Source organism: Solanum pennellii, chromosome 4, assembly GCF_001406875.1.
Source record: "Solanum pennellii chromosome 4, SPENNV200".
Taxonomy (NCBI): domain Eukaryota; kingdom Viridiplantae; phylum Streptophyta; class Magnoliopsida; order Solanales; family Solanaceae; genus Solanum; species Solanum pennellii.
This window is the reverse complement of record NC_028640.1, coordinates 40,351,940-40,365,552: the sequence shown is the minus strand read 5'-3', so window position 1 is coordinate 40,365,552 and position 13,613 is coordinate 40,351,940. Positions and strand designations below refer to the sequence as shown.

Sequence of the window (13,613 nt, the reverse complement as noted above, 5' to 3'; positions counted from 1 at the left end):
TCGCCTATCTTTTGTGTGATATTGTTTTGTTATCGCCTATCTTTTGTGTCATATTGTTTTGCCTCTGTAGGCTGAGTCCAGAAGAACTATGTACCAAAGACTTTTAACTAAGAACTCCACAAACCACAAACCATAAACAAATAAGATACATAAATTAGGTATAGCTCAAAAAAAGGAATGTAGTGAACAATTTTTCTGTGATAAAGCTTGTTACCTGAAATGCACCAAAACTATAAGAAAAAGGGATCAGATTCAAAGAAAGAGAAGTCCAAAAAGTGATGTAAAATTGATCCATCTCTTTAGGAGAAGGTACACTCATTTTGTAGCTTGTTTGGCATTGCTTTTTAAAATGACAAATATATTTTAGGGAAAAGGGTTTGACATACCCCTCAACTTTGTCACTTGGAGCTGATATACCTCTCGTTATGAAAGTGACTCATATATGTCCTTACCGTTATACAAACGGCTCACATATACCCCTGCCGTTACAAAATGAGCTCACACATATCATTCATTTAACGAAAGTTAAAAAACAGTTTTAAGTTTATATTTTTACTTTTAAATTTTTTTAAAAATTATTTATGGGTATATATGATTTTTCTATCAAAGTTCAAGGTATGATTTAATTTTTTTCATACATAAATTATTTGTTGACTTCTTTTATTATAATTTTTTGAGTTTCTTATTCTTATTTTATATTTTTCTTTCCTTAGTTTAAAGAAAACAAATTTAAACTACTTTTTTGTCTATATTGTAATTTAATTTTTTTATTTGAAAAGAAAATGGTCATTTATAATAAGCTCTACAAGAATATTAGTGAAACATAAATAAATTTGATTATCAAAATAATAATTCTAAATTAGTTATTGAAACAAAAATAAAGTAAAAAAAATGTTTGACGAGGATTAAATTTACTCATATGGGATTATATTTCTTAGAAAAAAATAATAAAAATTAGATTAAAATTAATTTTTTTCATTTCCGTTAGAGGGAAAGGGTATGTGTGAGCCATTTGTTTATAAGTAGGGTATATATAAGCCACTTTCATAACAAATGGTATATCAGTTCTAAATGACAAAGTTGAGAGTTTTTTCCCTATATTTTAAAAGGGAAAAGGGTTAAAAATGCCCTTACACTATGAGAAAGGAACAGAAATTCTCTCAGTTTATAGTTTGACTCAAAATTGTCCTTACCGTCAATACTTTGGTTCAAAAATGCCCTTGCAGTCAATACTATGGTTCTAAAATGCCCCTATAATTACTAAATGGGTCAAAAAGCCCTTTTCCGAATAACTATATTATTTTTTCTTTTAAAATACATTTTCTTCTTAATTAAATTATTATAAAAGAACCATGTTCTTGTTTTCTTTCTTTTAAAATCACTATAACAAATAAAAATGTAGGAAATATTTTTTATTTAATCTCATCTTATCAACTAAAATCGAATAACTTCATGAACCCTTCAACATATAATATATGTCATATATACAAGATCATTGTATATCCATCATTAATTTATATAACGATAAAATATAATTATAATAAAATAGAAATATTTTTTATTTTTTATTTTTTCTGAATTGAAATAAGATAATCATTTGCTAATTTAAAACAATATTATTAGAGATAAAATGTGTTAAAAAGAAAATAATAATATATTTATTTGAAAAAATGAGCAATTTTTATCCAAAATAACAATAAGGGCATTTTTGGACCAAAGAATTAACGGGAAGGGCATTTTTGGACAAAACTATAAATTTGAGGACATTTTTGTTCCTTTCTCATAATTTAAGGGCATTTTGACCCTTTTTCCTTTTTAAAAATATCTTTTAGAAAAGGATTCTGAAAAATAATAATTTATGTTTGACTAATTCATTTGAAATGTGTTTTTGATAAGCAAATTGCATCTGACTACTTTCTTTTTTAAAAAAAACTCTTGAGAGTAAAATTACAAAAAGAGTAAGTGCAATATATTTTTAATATTAAGATTAATTTATATAGAGAAAATACTTTAAAAGTCTATTACAAAATTTTTAATTAATTTTAATTTTTTAATCAATATCATGCATAAGATAAATAAAAATAATATTAATATGATGATTTAAATATAATTATAATATCGAACAAAATAAATTGAAAATCATACCACAACTAAATCATTACATACGAAAATTAATATTGTTTTTTTAAAACCATTCTACATAATTACTTATTTAAACTGGGTAAATTACTTGTGCTTCGCACAGGATTGAACTATTTTACTAATCTTACATATGATCATTGAGTAAAATTCGTATTTTTGATACATGCACTACATTGTCAAAAACATTTTATCTCAAGGCAATGCGTTCCTCCGAAATCTTAAAGTGCTATATTTTTTTTAAAATTTTCATTTTTGTTATACAAAAATTATGAGTCATAGATAGATTTTATGTATAAAAAAAAAGTCTAAGAAAATCTCCCCGGAAATAGTTGGTCAGATGTAATGAAATTTTTTAAGTTATAAAGAACAACATCAAGTGTTAAAAAAGAGACCAAGAACGTCGAACAACAACACCCAAGTATAGTTGAACATCACGTCCATACAAAATCATAATTAACTAAATTCAAATCGACGATCTTGGACTCCTTTCTTATGAAGTCTTATCAATCTCTTTTTTATTATTGTATGCTATATCAAGTATATGCTAAAAATGACTCTAAAATTGTTATTGTTATTATCATAAATGAATATTTTTTGTGATTGTCTCAAAATAGTCATTAATATTTTGAAGGTTTCATATCACCGGCCCCAACTTATTTGGATAAAATCATAGTTATTGTTATAGTTAAGGGAGTCACAAAAAATTATGCAATTATCAACAAGCAATATCTGAATGTTCACAACGAAATATACCAAACAAAAATTTTGACATATAACATATTAAAATCTCACAACATAATTTTGTGAGCTCTTGAACTCACAAGTATCAAAAAATAATAATAAATACGATCTTACTTTTCTAACAATCAAGCATAAAAAGGTGTGTTGCTCAATATATTTTTCAAAAAGATAGTCTTTCGGATTGTTTTCAAATTTATAATTTACAAATTTAATTGAAAGAAATCAAAAGAAAGAGTTATTACTTCTTTATCAAAATAAATAAATAAATAACTTTATCAAAAGAATGAGTTATCACTACAGAAAAAATGATCTTTAATGATGATTAATAGCTTAATTATCACTAAATATGTATTTTCAGAGACAATTGGTACTCTGTATAAATGTCTCTAAAGTCTATAGCAACATTGAATCTAGCGATAATTACTTAATGTCGATAAAGGTTGTAGCACTCTTCGTGAATGTACATATTTATTGCCGATAAAAAAAATATTTTTGATATAGTGTATTTTGGACATTTGTTAGTTTCACAAAAACTTGATCTATTATATGCCCAAAAAGATGAGAAGAAGAAATATGACAAATTAGTTAATTTGCTATAAAAGATATGAACTAATTGTCTCTATACAAATATTCTAGAAATAGTGCAATGACATACAAAATATTTGTACCCAAGAAAAAATAATCAAAATAATATAGTAATTGTTGCAACCAAGAGAGCGATCATTTACCTTTTAACAAACTTTATCATTGGTTTTATATTAGTTATCAAATATCTGTTGTGTGTTATCAAATATAGCACAATCCACAAGCAAATTTCTCAAAAAGTATATGAAGAAAACCTGTAGAAAGAGACAAAAGAAAAGATAAAATTTTAAATCATCCTCGCTGGAATTTTGAACATAATTAAAAAAAACTCACCTAAATTGCAAAAAGGAGTTGCAATATGAATCAATACGACTTACAGTGAAAAATTAAGTTTCATGAAATAAAAGGAAGAAAACTTTGAGAAATGAAACACACTGCATAAGAAGCTTACTTAGTGTATTTGAATTTGAAAAAAACATACAAATAATAATGACAAAAATAAAAGAATAGTTCACTAAAGAACCAAATGTAATGAATTCAACCATCAACTATTCAACAGCGTATCACATTGCAAGTGAAATCTATTTTATTTGTTTATATGTAGAAACCTTTAGAAAGGAACAAAAGAGAAGATCAATTTTCAATCATTATTGCTGCAACTTTAACAGAATTAAAAAAAGGTCACCAAAATAGAAAAAAGAAATTGTCATAGTTACATAAATCACTATGAGTTATAGTAAAGATTAAGTCTCATAAAATTTTTCAAGAATGAAATAAACTTTCTAAAAACTTAATTTTAATGTATTTGAATTTGACTACCCTATAGCGGGGAAAACCTAGAAATTATAGTTGCACAAAATTCCTCTATTTATAGACAACATAGTAGGGGTAAGCGTTCGGTTTGATCAAATTTCAGTTCGGTTCGTCGGTATTCGATTTTAGAAAAGTGTGCGCCATAGTTTATACCAAACTAGATCGGTTCAGTTCGGTTTTTTCTACTTCGGTTCGGCTTAGTTCGGTGTTTTTAAATCAATTTTTTGGTGTGAATAAAAATAAAGAGGGAATATGATAAAGTGTTAAGTTTCATCATGTATTTAATAAAAATAAAGAGGGCATAGATTATTTTTTAGCAAAGATGTCAAATGAATTGTTTCTATTTCTTAGCATAGATGGCTGCCATTTTGCTAAGCCTAAATGCTTTCTCCCATATGGGAATGCTGAATGAATAAAGAAGAGAGTAAACAGCCTAACAAACACGATGCCACGATGAACTTTCGAACAATCAAAATATAAGGACTTACAATGTACAATTGTACATGAACAACAAAGTTCAACACTTTATTGACATTATATTTGTTGTCGTTTAAAAATTGAAAATTTAAATGGGTCACGTAAATATTTTGAGTCAAAATTCAAAAGTGTATAACTATTATTAATTAAGCAATATAATTTAAATATTTTTAAATTTAGTAAATAAAACTTTGGTTCTTTGGTGCATCGTAGTTTCGGGACCCTTGCACCGAACTCTGGACCGAAGAATCGAAAAAAGAAAATCGACACCGAATCAAAACACTGAAAAACAAAAATCGAAGAACCAAAATTTTTTGGTTCCATTCGATTTTTCGATATTTATGCCACCCTACAACATAGGATAGTGTGAACAATGTTTATTGCGCCTTGTCAAAAATGTAATAACTCTTTGAAAAAGGTTATAAATTTTTCATAAAAATTGCAACTCTTCATAAAATTCACAATTTTTTATAAAAATCACAAATTTTAATAAAAATGAAAGGTTAATTTTGAAAATAAATAAATTTAAATGAGAATATGATATATGACGGTGCCACATAGACAGACCTTGTTTTATATAAATATATAATATTGAATTGTGCAAAAAATATTATTGTTACATTTATTTGTAATTTTGTAAAATATAAAATATAAATATTGTTTATGAAATGTTGGCCCATTAACCCGAAATGATTTGCCCCATTTTAGTCCAGGATCTAATCTGAGAATTGAAAGTTGTAGGGTTTTGAGGTAAGAGTTGGATTTGCAGGTAAAAGAAAAGGAAGAGGATGGGATTCATAATGGAATTTGCGGAGAACTTGGTACTGAGATTAATGGAGGACCCAAAGGAACGAGATCGCAAGTTTCGTGAACATGTGTATGCCACTAAGGCCAGGTGCGACAAGACTTTGGAGATGTGGAGTTATCCTCTCCGTCCCTATGGTTTCTGGACCTTTGATCGCCACAATGCTCAGAATTTCTGGGATCCTCAGATCAGCCAGGTCCAAGGCCGTCGTGATCCTTATGACGACCTCCTTCACCACCACAAATGAATCACTTTCAGGTCACCGACTCTCCATTTTCATTGCTACTCTTTTTTTTTTCTTTCTGAAATTAAGGAATGAACCAATCTTCCTTTTGATAGTTTTAGATTGTAATCAAAAGGGTAAGTTCATGTAAAGGTTGCTCACATACCTGACCTGTCCAGGCCTAATTCTTTAATAATCACTTAGTGACGTCGTCCTTACTATTTTTTTGTGTTTGATAAGTAAATAAGAGAATATTATCCCAATAACATCTAAAATTTATCTAGCAATACACGATGGGATGGGATGGGATGGGATGGGATGGGATGTGGGAGTGGGAGTAGGGGGTTCAAGGGTGCTTGGGTTTGTGATGGTGGATAGGGATTGAGTGGGTGGCAAGGAGACAATAAACTTGAAATGTCACTTATGAAACTTGTTTTCCCTACTTCCATTCGGGAAGTCATTTTCCTCATTACATTTTCTCACCAACCATACATAGGAGTTGGAAACCAAACACACCGTCTTCTACTTTTGTTTTTGTTTCTTTTATATAAAAGTTCCCACTATACTGGTTTGAGGATCATGCTGCAGTTTACTGAAAGAGAGAATTGTCAGATCTAGAATTCTAGACAGTTGATACCAAATTCATTGATTTGGTTTTCTGCAACCCAAAAAAAGAAAAGACTCAAAAAAGAACAGTACTTGTATCTTTCCTGTAGTGCATTCCTCTAGAGTTAAATTTCTTTTTACTCTCATGCACTAGCAAGATATTTTTCACCATTCCCACATTAAAGATTCTAAACTACTTGTATCCTGGAAATTTATGAAGAGCTTTATGTATTTCTATCTACTTTCTACTGAAATATGGGCAAAGAGAGAGTGGTCGGTCTGACTCTTACCTGTCGAAGCCTGGAAATGCAAGTACTAAGTAGTTAGTGCAAACTGTTGTATGACTGGCAAAGGAGATGCAAAGGTAACAGGAAAATAAAGAGCTGCATCAAAACAAAATAAAAACAAAGCTAGCTGCGCAAAAATTTGTGAACAGCCAAAAAAGAAATCATCAAAATCTTACTATGCTAGAGTAGGGAACTAACAAATTCAAAAAAGTTATCCACACTGTTCACAGGGGAAAGAAAGTGCCAATTGAAGAGAGTAAATAAACATTTAGCCTTGAGGGTGCTAGTGTCAGTTGAGATTCCATCAAAGACTAAAAAATAACTGCTGGGACCATCCTCCATAGCCTTTTCAAAGTCTTGTTAATCTCCAGCCTATCCAGTTAGCATAGGCATCTTTAATGGAGAAAGGCATAACCCATTGAAGACCAAACATAGAGTGGGAAAAATGCCAAAGTCAGTTGCTGTAGGGCAGTGTAAAAAGAGATGATTAACAGTTTCTTTATCCTTCTCGCAGAGGTGGCATCTATTGATGAGGATGATCCCCTTCTTTCTAAGATTATCTTGAGTTAGACAGACCTTATGAACGGCTATCCAGGTAAAACATGAACCTTTAGAGGTTTTCTGGTCCTCCAGATGCGTTTCCAGGGAAAAACATCAAGGATGCCATTCCGTGAACACCAAAAATATAGCTCTCCTTCACAGTATAATTCCCTTCCTTGGTGTTGCCCCTTAATCTGTCTCTGGTTTGTTTATCTAGGTTGGATTCATCCAGAGTATGTAGTAGTGAGAGGACTTCATTGATCTCCCAGTCCTGCAAGTTCATTCTGAAAATTGCGCTCTAAATGTTGTCTACTCTGTATTGGGCAATTGCAGCATTCTTGTTAGTGGTTATCAGGTATAGTATAGGAAAGGATTCCTTCAGTCTAGTGTCACCAAACCATTTGTCTTGCCAAAATCTTATCTTGAGTCCATTAGCAGCTGTGAAAAACACCTGTAAAAAGTCATCTTGGAGATGTGTTTCCAGACGACCAGACCCCTACACCAAGTGTATCCCTGCCCCTCATTGGCCTCCAATGATCAAGAATGTCATGTTTGGCTTTGATTGTATTCCTGCAATACCCTGCCTCATTCTGTCCAAACCTCAAAAGCCACTTCAAAAGCACACTTCTGTTGTCTAGTTGTAGGTTCCTACTCATTAGTAGAGTTAACCTGAAACATTAGTAGAACCATAACAACCGGTGTTTGAAAGCTCACTACAAAGTAGACCTAAAATCAAATGGAATTAAGTTAGACCTAAAATCAAATGGAATTAAGTTAGACTTATATTTTGTAGGATTCCATGCAAATCTAGCAAAAAAAAGTGCCTAAAAGGAAGCAAAAGATCCATTAGATGGTATCAACTAATTGGAACTAAGGTTTAGTGATGTTGCTACTCTTGCTCTAGGGTTCCCGTGTTTGTTAATAGCTTTTTGATTTTCTTGGATGTGTGTGTCAATAGAAATGTTGAGAACCTCTAGTGTTAAAGAACCTCATTTTACCGAATATTATAAAGAATTGGGTCCAAATGGTCCATGGGATGTAATGATAATGAGGATTCGCATGGAAAACCTAACAAGGTTGTGATTTAGGCATCGTAGTAGTTCTATTAACTTATGATTGGCAAGCACATTAAAGTTCAAGTTTTGGTGTTACTTGCAGGATAGCCAGGAGAGGTCAGCAAAGAAGCTCTTTTACAGTAGCTGGTGTTCCAGATTGTTTTTTATGCATATTTTCTGTTTTCTGAACATTCTCCATGCTTGACAGTTGGACAATTGAATAAACATCATCAATGATGTCAAGGCACCTTGTTTTCACAAGGGTATAACATTTTGATTTTTAATGTTGCATTTGAATCTTTAAATTGAATAACCTGTGGTATTTGTGTTTGATGCCCCGCTTATCTCATGATTTGAAAAGTTGGTGTGCAGTATTTGAAAGAAAAGGTACAATTTAGTCAGTGAAGTTGTTAGAAAACTTAACTTTAGCTTCAACACTGAGACAAATTGCTTAGGTTTGAAGGACATGATCAAACTTATCAGTATAAGATGTGTAGAAGTCAAAAGTTTTTTTTTTTAGTAGAGAGAAAAGCTAATGTTTGTATCGATGATGGTGCTGAAAATGTTGCGTCCTGTACTGTTTAGGGTAAATGAATAATGAGGCGGAAGGCAAAAGGCTATAGATGAGGATATAGCCGGAACCTGTAGATGAGGATATAAGCTTCTCAAAGTGCTTGTTAAAGCATGTTATCGTTTCTGTTGACCCTAATATTCTATGAAGAAATATTATTGTTGAAATAAATTCCAGTAGAAGAAAGGGTTGGTGTTGCTTCGAAGGTGATCAATTACTATTTGCGCCTTCATTTGTTTGTCTTTAGACAAAAGTATTTGTTTGTATTGAAAATACTATTGAACTTGACATGAATAATTAGTTTTATATTTTGAATTATTAGTCATCTTAAAAACAATCAGCGATTTAATTACCTGAAGTTAAGTGCTTATGTCATACACATAAATGTGTTCCTACACGTAGAATTTTCTATTGAAGTCACATTTATGTGTTCTAAAGTTAGTTTTCTTAAAAACAATCAGCGATTTAATTACCTGAAGTTAAGTGCTTATGTCATACACATAAATGTGTTCCTACACGTAGAATTTTCTATTGAAGTCACATTTATGTGTTCTAAAATTAGTTTAGTTAATTAAGTAAAAAAAGTTTTAAAACTGTCAATAGTTTTAAGACTAAACTAATAACTTGTGTCAAATTGATACACAAAATTAACAACCTCATTTATTTTATTTTTAAAATGCTATTTATTGCTTGTCATTTACTTATAGGGTGACATAAGAAATATACATCCGTTAGACTTTTTCCTTGTAATCTATTTCAGATTTTTTCCTAATAATTTAGTCGATCAAAAATAATATACAACTCCATAACTCACCTTATTTAAAAAGAAAAAAACAACAAATCAAATAATCAAAAGATAAAAGACTTGTTTAATGAATATAACTTATTATTAAATTATTACTTTGGTGGAAATGCACGAAGATCAGCAATGAGTTCAATTGTCATCTTCATTCTCAATGGGTTAAGAATTAATTAATTCAATGATTTTCTTTTTTCTTTTTTTTTTTTTGCAATTTTTAGTTTAATAAAGAATTCTTTCTTAAGCATATGCTCCAACTATATCTATCAACTATTATATACATATATTGTATTATAAGATTATGATTATATAATTATTTTTATAATTTTTTTGGTCAAAGTGCGGATATAACTACTGAGCCTAGTTGTCAACTAAATTATTGTGAATATCAGTAGGGATTTTTGTTCAGAAATTACTCATTAATCAATGATACTATAAGACTATATAAGTAATTTTTTTCAGAGTATTTAGTGTAATTATTTAGTGGGGTATGAATGTAAAGGGATATATGTCTGTAATTATTTTGCTTTATGGAGTATTTGTCTAGTTTCCTCTATTATTTGTCGCAGTACATGTGTGATATTCCTTGATTTTTTAAATCTTGAACCAACTTTATATCATCACACTTCACACTATTATTATTTGTTTTACATAATTAACTAGATTCTTAGAAGGAAAAAAAATGTTTGTATTTGAAGTTGATACAAAAAAATTTACAACTCATTCTATTTACAAGGCTTCAAACTTTAGAGGTCCAAAAATAATTGGCTTTGAAACAAATTTAAAATTTACACTCATTCTATTTATAGGACTTCAAACTTAAGAGGTCCAAAAAAGTTGACTTTGAAGCAAATTTAATATTTCTTTTCCATTTTGGGATAAATTTCAAAATAAATAAATAAATTTTATTTTACCTAATAAATATATTGATTGATTGATTTTCAGGCTACAAAGTGTTTTTTCTTTAAAAAAATACTTGCATGGTTAACCAAGCTGGTTTCTTGCCTTTTACAGGCACTTGTATAGCCCGTGGAGGGTTATAAGACCCGTAGAAGCTCATGTAGAGTGCCCCTCAACAACTCAGTCAAACTGAGCTTTCACTAGCATCTTCATGAACTGTGAAGTGTTGTAAAGTTCGTGAAAGGCTTTCGTGAATGGTCTTCGTTAGCTTTTTAAGTCAGGTTATTTAAGTTTTTTCTACTCTATTAAATCCCATTCTATGTTAATAAAACTCACCTTATTCTTGATTTTTTGAACAAAGAGGTAATGAATGGGGAAATGATTGAAACAACAGACATTTAAGGCTATCAACCCTAATATAATAGCTTGAACTTATTCAAAAATAGCTATTTGGGATCAAATGTAAGGGTTAAAAAATATACACCAGTAGACTGACCAAGTTGCACGGTAAAATTTATCTACTTAGGTTTCCAGCAACTTAGGTGAAATCATCTTACCGACCTTGCATGTTATGCACCATAAAAGAGTTAATAGTATAAAATTTAACGACATCATGAACTCGGGGGATCACAAAACCCTAATATCATTTCTCATTAATTCAAAATCCGTTCAATTGACATTGTTTACTTGCTTTCTACTAAGATTAAAGACATTGTCTGTTACCCAAAAATTTCCTCTTTTCGGAGATAATTCAGCTATTAGCATAAATAATTACAATTGAGCTAAGACTAAGTCATATTCCCTGTAAAATCGACTCTAACCTTGATTAGGTTCTATATATAAAAAACGATCACTTTATACTTCTATTTGAATGTGCAATTTGGGTGTATCAATAAGACATATCCATTGAGCACCTCCGAAAAAGAAGTGAAAGTGAGAAGCAAATAGAGAATGAGAGACACGAGGGGAGCAATGGATGGCGTATTAAAGGTTCTAGATAAAGGGTGCCCATGCAAGGCACACCCATATTTATCTCAAATATGTAAGATGATTAAAATGAATACCAACATAATACATTATGTAGCATGTTACATCCATTTTGCGGAATGTTATACAGAGAGTTCCTCTCGTTTCAGTCTATATCAGATCCTTTGCAGGAAAGGCCAAAACAGAGGTAATTTCATATATATATATATATATATGAACTAACTCTAATATGTGTTAGACACCCTTCCACCAATTTTCATCATTTTCGAACTCCTAAAAGCTAGTCAAGTAGGTTAAGACACGCTAGTACCTCATTGAACTAGTTCCCCAACGTCATGGACGTTTTTGGAATTTTGATTTCTAAACTTCCTAAATGACTTATATACTTTATAGTAGACCTTAAAAAATTTCTAAACCTTTTGACACTTATGTTAGGCTCTAGAAAAAGTCTTAGATTTTTGAAGTGTTACATTTACATTTACAACAAGTAATACACTTAGCAACATGATCCTTTCCACATTCTTTAATTAATCCATTTTCACCATAAGTTGAATGGATCTTAATTTCACATGACCAACATATTCATTCCACAAATCTAAATAATCTACAACATAAGCAGAAATATTTTCGTTTTCAATATTGAGCTTAAAAATTCCGTTTGTAGCATAACCTTTTCCAACAAGCATGCCTTGTTTAGACGAAATTTTAGTCTACCTCAAAAATCATTTTAAAACCATGATTCGAAAGAAGCGTACCTAACACCAAGTTCTTTCGTATATCAAGAACATGCAATACGTCTATCAATGTGACCATCTTTTCGGAAGTGAATTTCAGTTCAACAGTTCCTTTTCCCACAACCTTAGCACATGATGAGTTTTCCAGATGCAAAACTTTATCGCCCCCACTAATTCATAGAACGTGAAAGAATTTTAATTACCTGATATATGATGAGTTGCATTAGTGTCTATCCACCATTCTACTTGATCTCTCGCTACAAGTGCTTCTGTGACCGCAACCACGAGTCCATTTTTTTTTTATTATTTGTCTTTTCTTTCTTCTTTTCAGCTTTAAGAATTTTCCAATCACGTTCATAGTGACCAATTTTATGACAATGATAACATTCATTCGACTTAGAATTAGAATTAGTACGCTTGAAATTTATACTCTTCTTTGCATTCAAAAATTTATTATTGGCAGGTTCCTTCTTGATCTTTTCTTCAACAACATGAGCTTTCATGATGGGTTCCTTCAAGAGGTTATTGTCACCGTATCGTGTCTCTTGTTCAATTTGCAAGTGTTGCAATAATTGTTCAAGAGTCAAATCTTCCTTCTTGTGTAAGAGTTTGCTTCTGTAATCCTTCCAAGATAGAGGAAGTTTTGAGACAATAGCATCAATATGAAAGTTTTCATCAAGAAAAATTCCAAATATAACAATTTTATTAGCTATAAGTTGAAATTCTTGTACTTGTTCAGTGATTGACTTGTCATCAACCATTTTGAACTCCATATAATTTGAAACAAGAAATTTCTTTGAACTCGCCTCTTCTTCTAAATGAATAGCTTTAAGAGTATCCCAAATTTCCTTAGCAAATTTACACTTAATGTAATATTGATCATAATATTTATTGGACATTCATTCAAGAATATAATTCTTGCATAAGTAATCATCATCTTTCTATTTGACAATTCATTCTTTAATTAAAGTAGCCTCGTCCGATTTTACCTTAGAACTAGGAGCGTTAGGACAAGGTTTCTCAAGAACATATGCCAACTTTAGTCGTCTTAAAATGGGTTCCATCTTTCCACGCCATCTAAAATTTTTTTTACCATCAGATATTTCAAAATTAGGATTAGGAAAATTTGGAACACTATTTGTTATTGATGTGGATGACATAGAGACAACTATCTTCAAAGTGTTAGAACAAATGAACAAGAATGATAAAAATACAAGGAATCCAAAAACAAAACTTGCTTGGCTTAGAGGCAGGTTAATAAGTTTCTTGAAGATAGTTGGAGTCTCTCCCACAAGCAATCAGAAGAATAAATAACAACTCTATCTTTGGGATTCAACTAAGTCACAGA

The 13,613-nt window shown here is 30.6% G+C and overlaps 1 protein-coding gene across 3 annotated transcripts; it reads left to right on the top strand.

The window, feature by feature from the left end:
* Positions 1-5,438: 5,438 nt before the first annotated feature.
* Positions 5,439-9,156, top strand: LOC107018322. Of its 3 annotated transcripts, XR_001456627.2 has the most exons (3): positions 5,442-5,821; positions 8,378-8,537; positions 8,860-9,139. XR_001456627.2 is itself a non-coding variant. In XM_015218782.2 (2 exons), exon 1 carries the CDS (start codon positions 5,547-5,549, stop codon positions 5,808-5,810), a length of 264 nt encoding a protein of 87 aa, XP_015074268.1. In that variant the 5' UTR covers positions 5,439-5,546; the 3' UTR covers positions 5,811-5,821; positions 8,860-9,156. The 3 variants fall into 3 exon arrangements, 2 of the variants coding, with proteins under 2 accessions (XP_015074268.1, XP_015074267.1); XM_015218782.2 differs by lacking the exon at positions 8,378-8,537 and having other exon boundaries at positions 5,439-5,821; positions 8,860-9,156; XM_015218781.2 differs by lacking the exon at positions 8,860-9,139 and having other exon boundaries at positions 8,378-8,607.
* Positions 9,157-13,613: the final 4,457 nt, after the last annotated feature.

Excerpts from the sequence above, each read along its gene's own strand:
- LOC107018322 (XM_015218782.2), top strand. The coding sequence starts at position 5,547 with ATGGGATTCATAATGGAATTTGCGGAGAACTTGGTACTGAGATTAATG.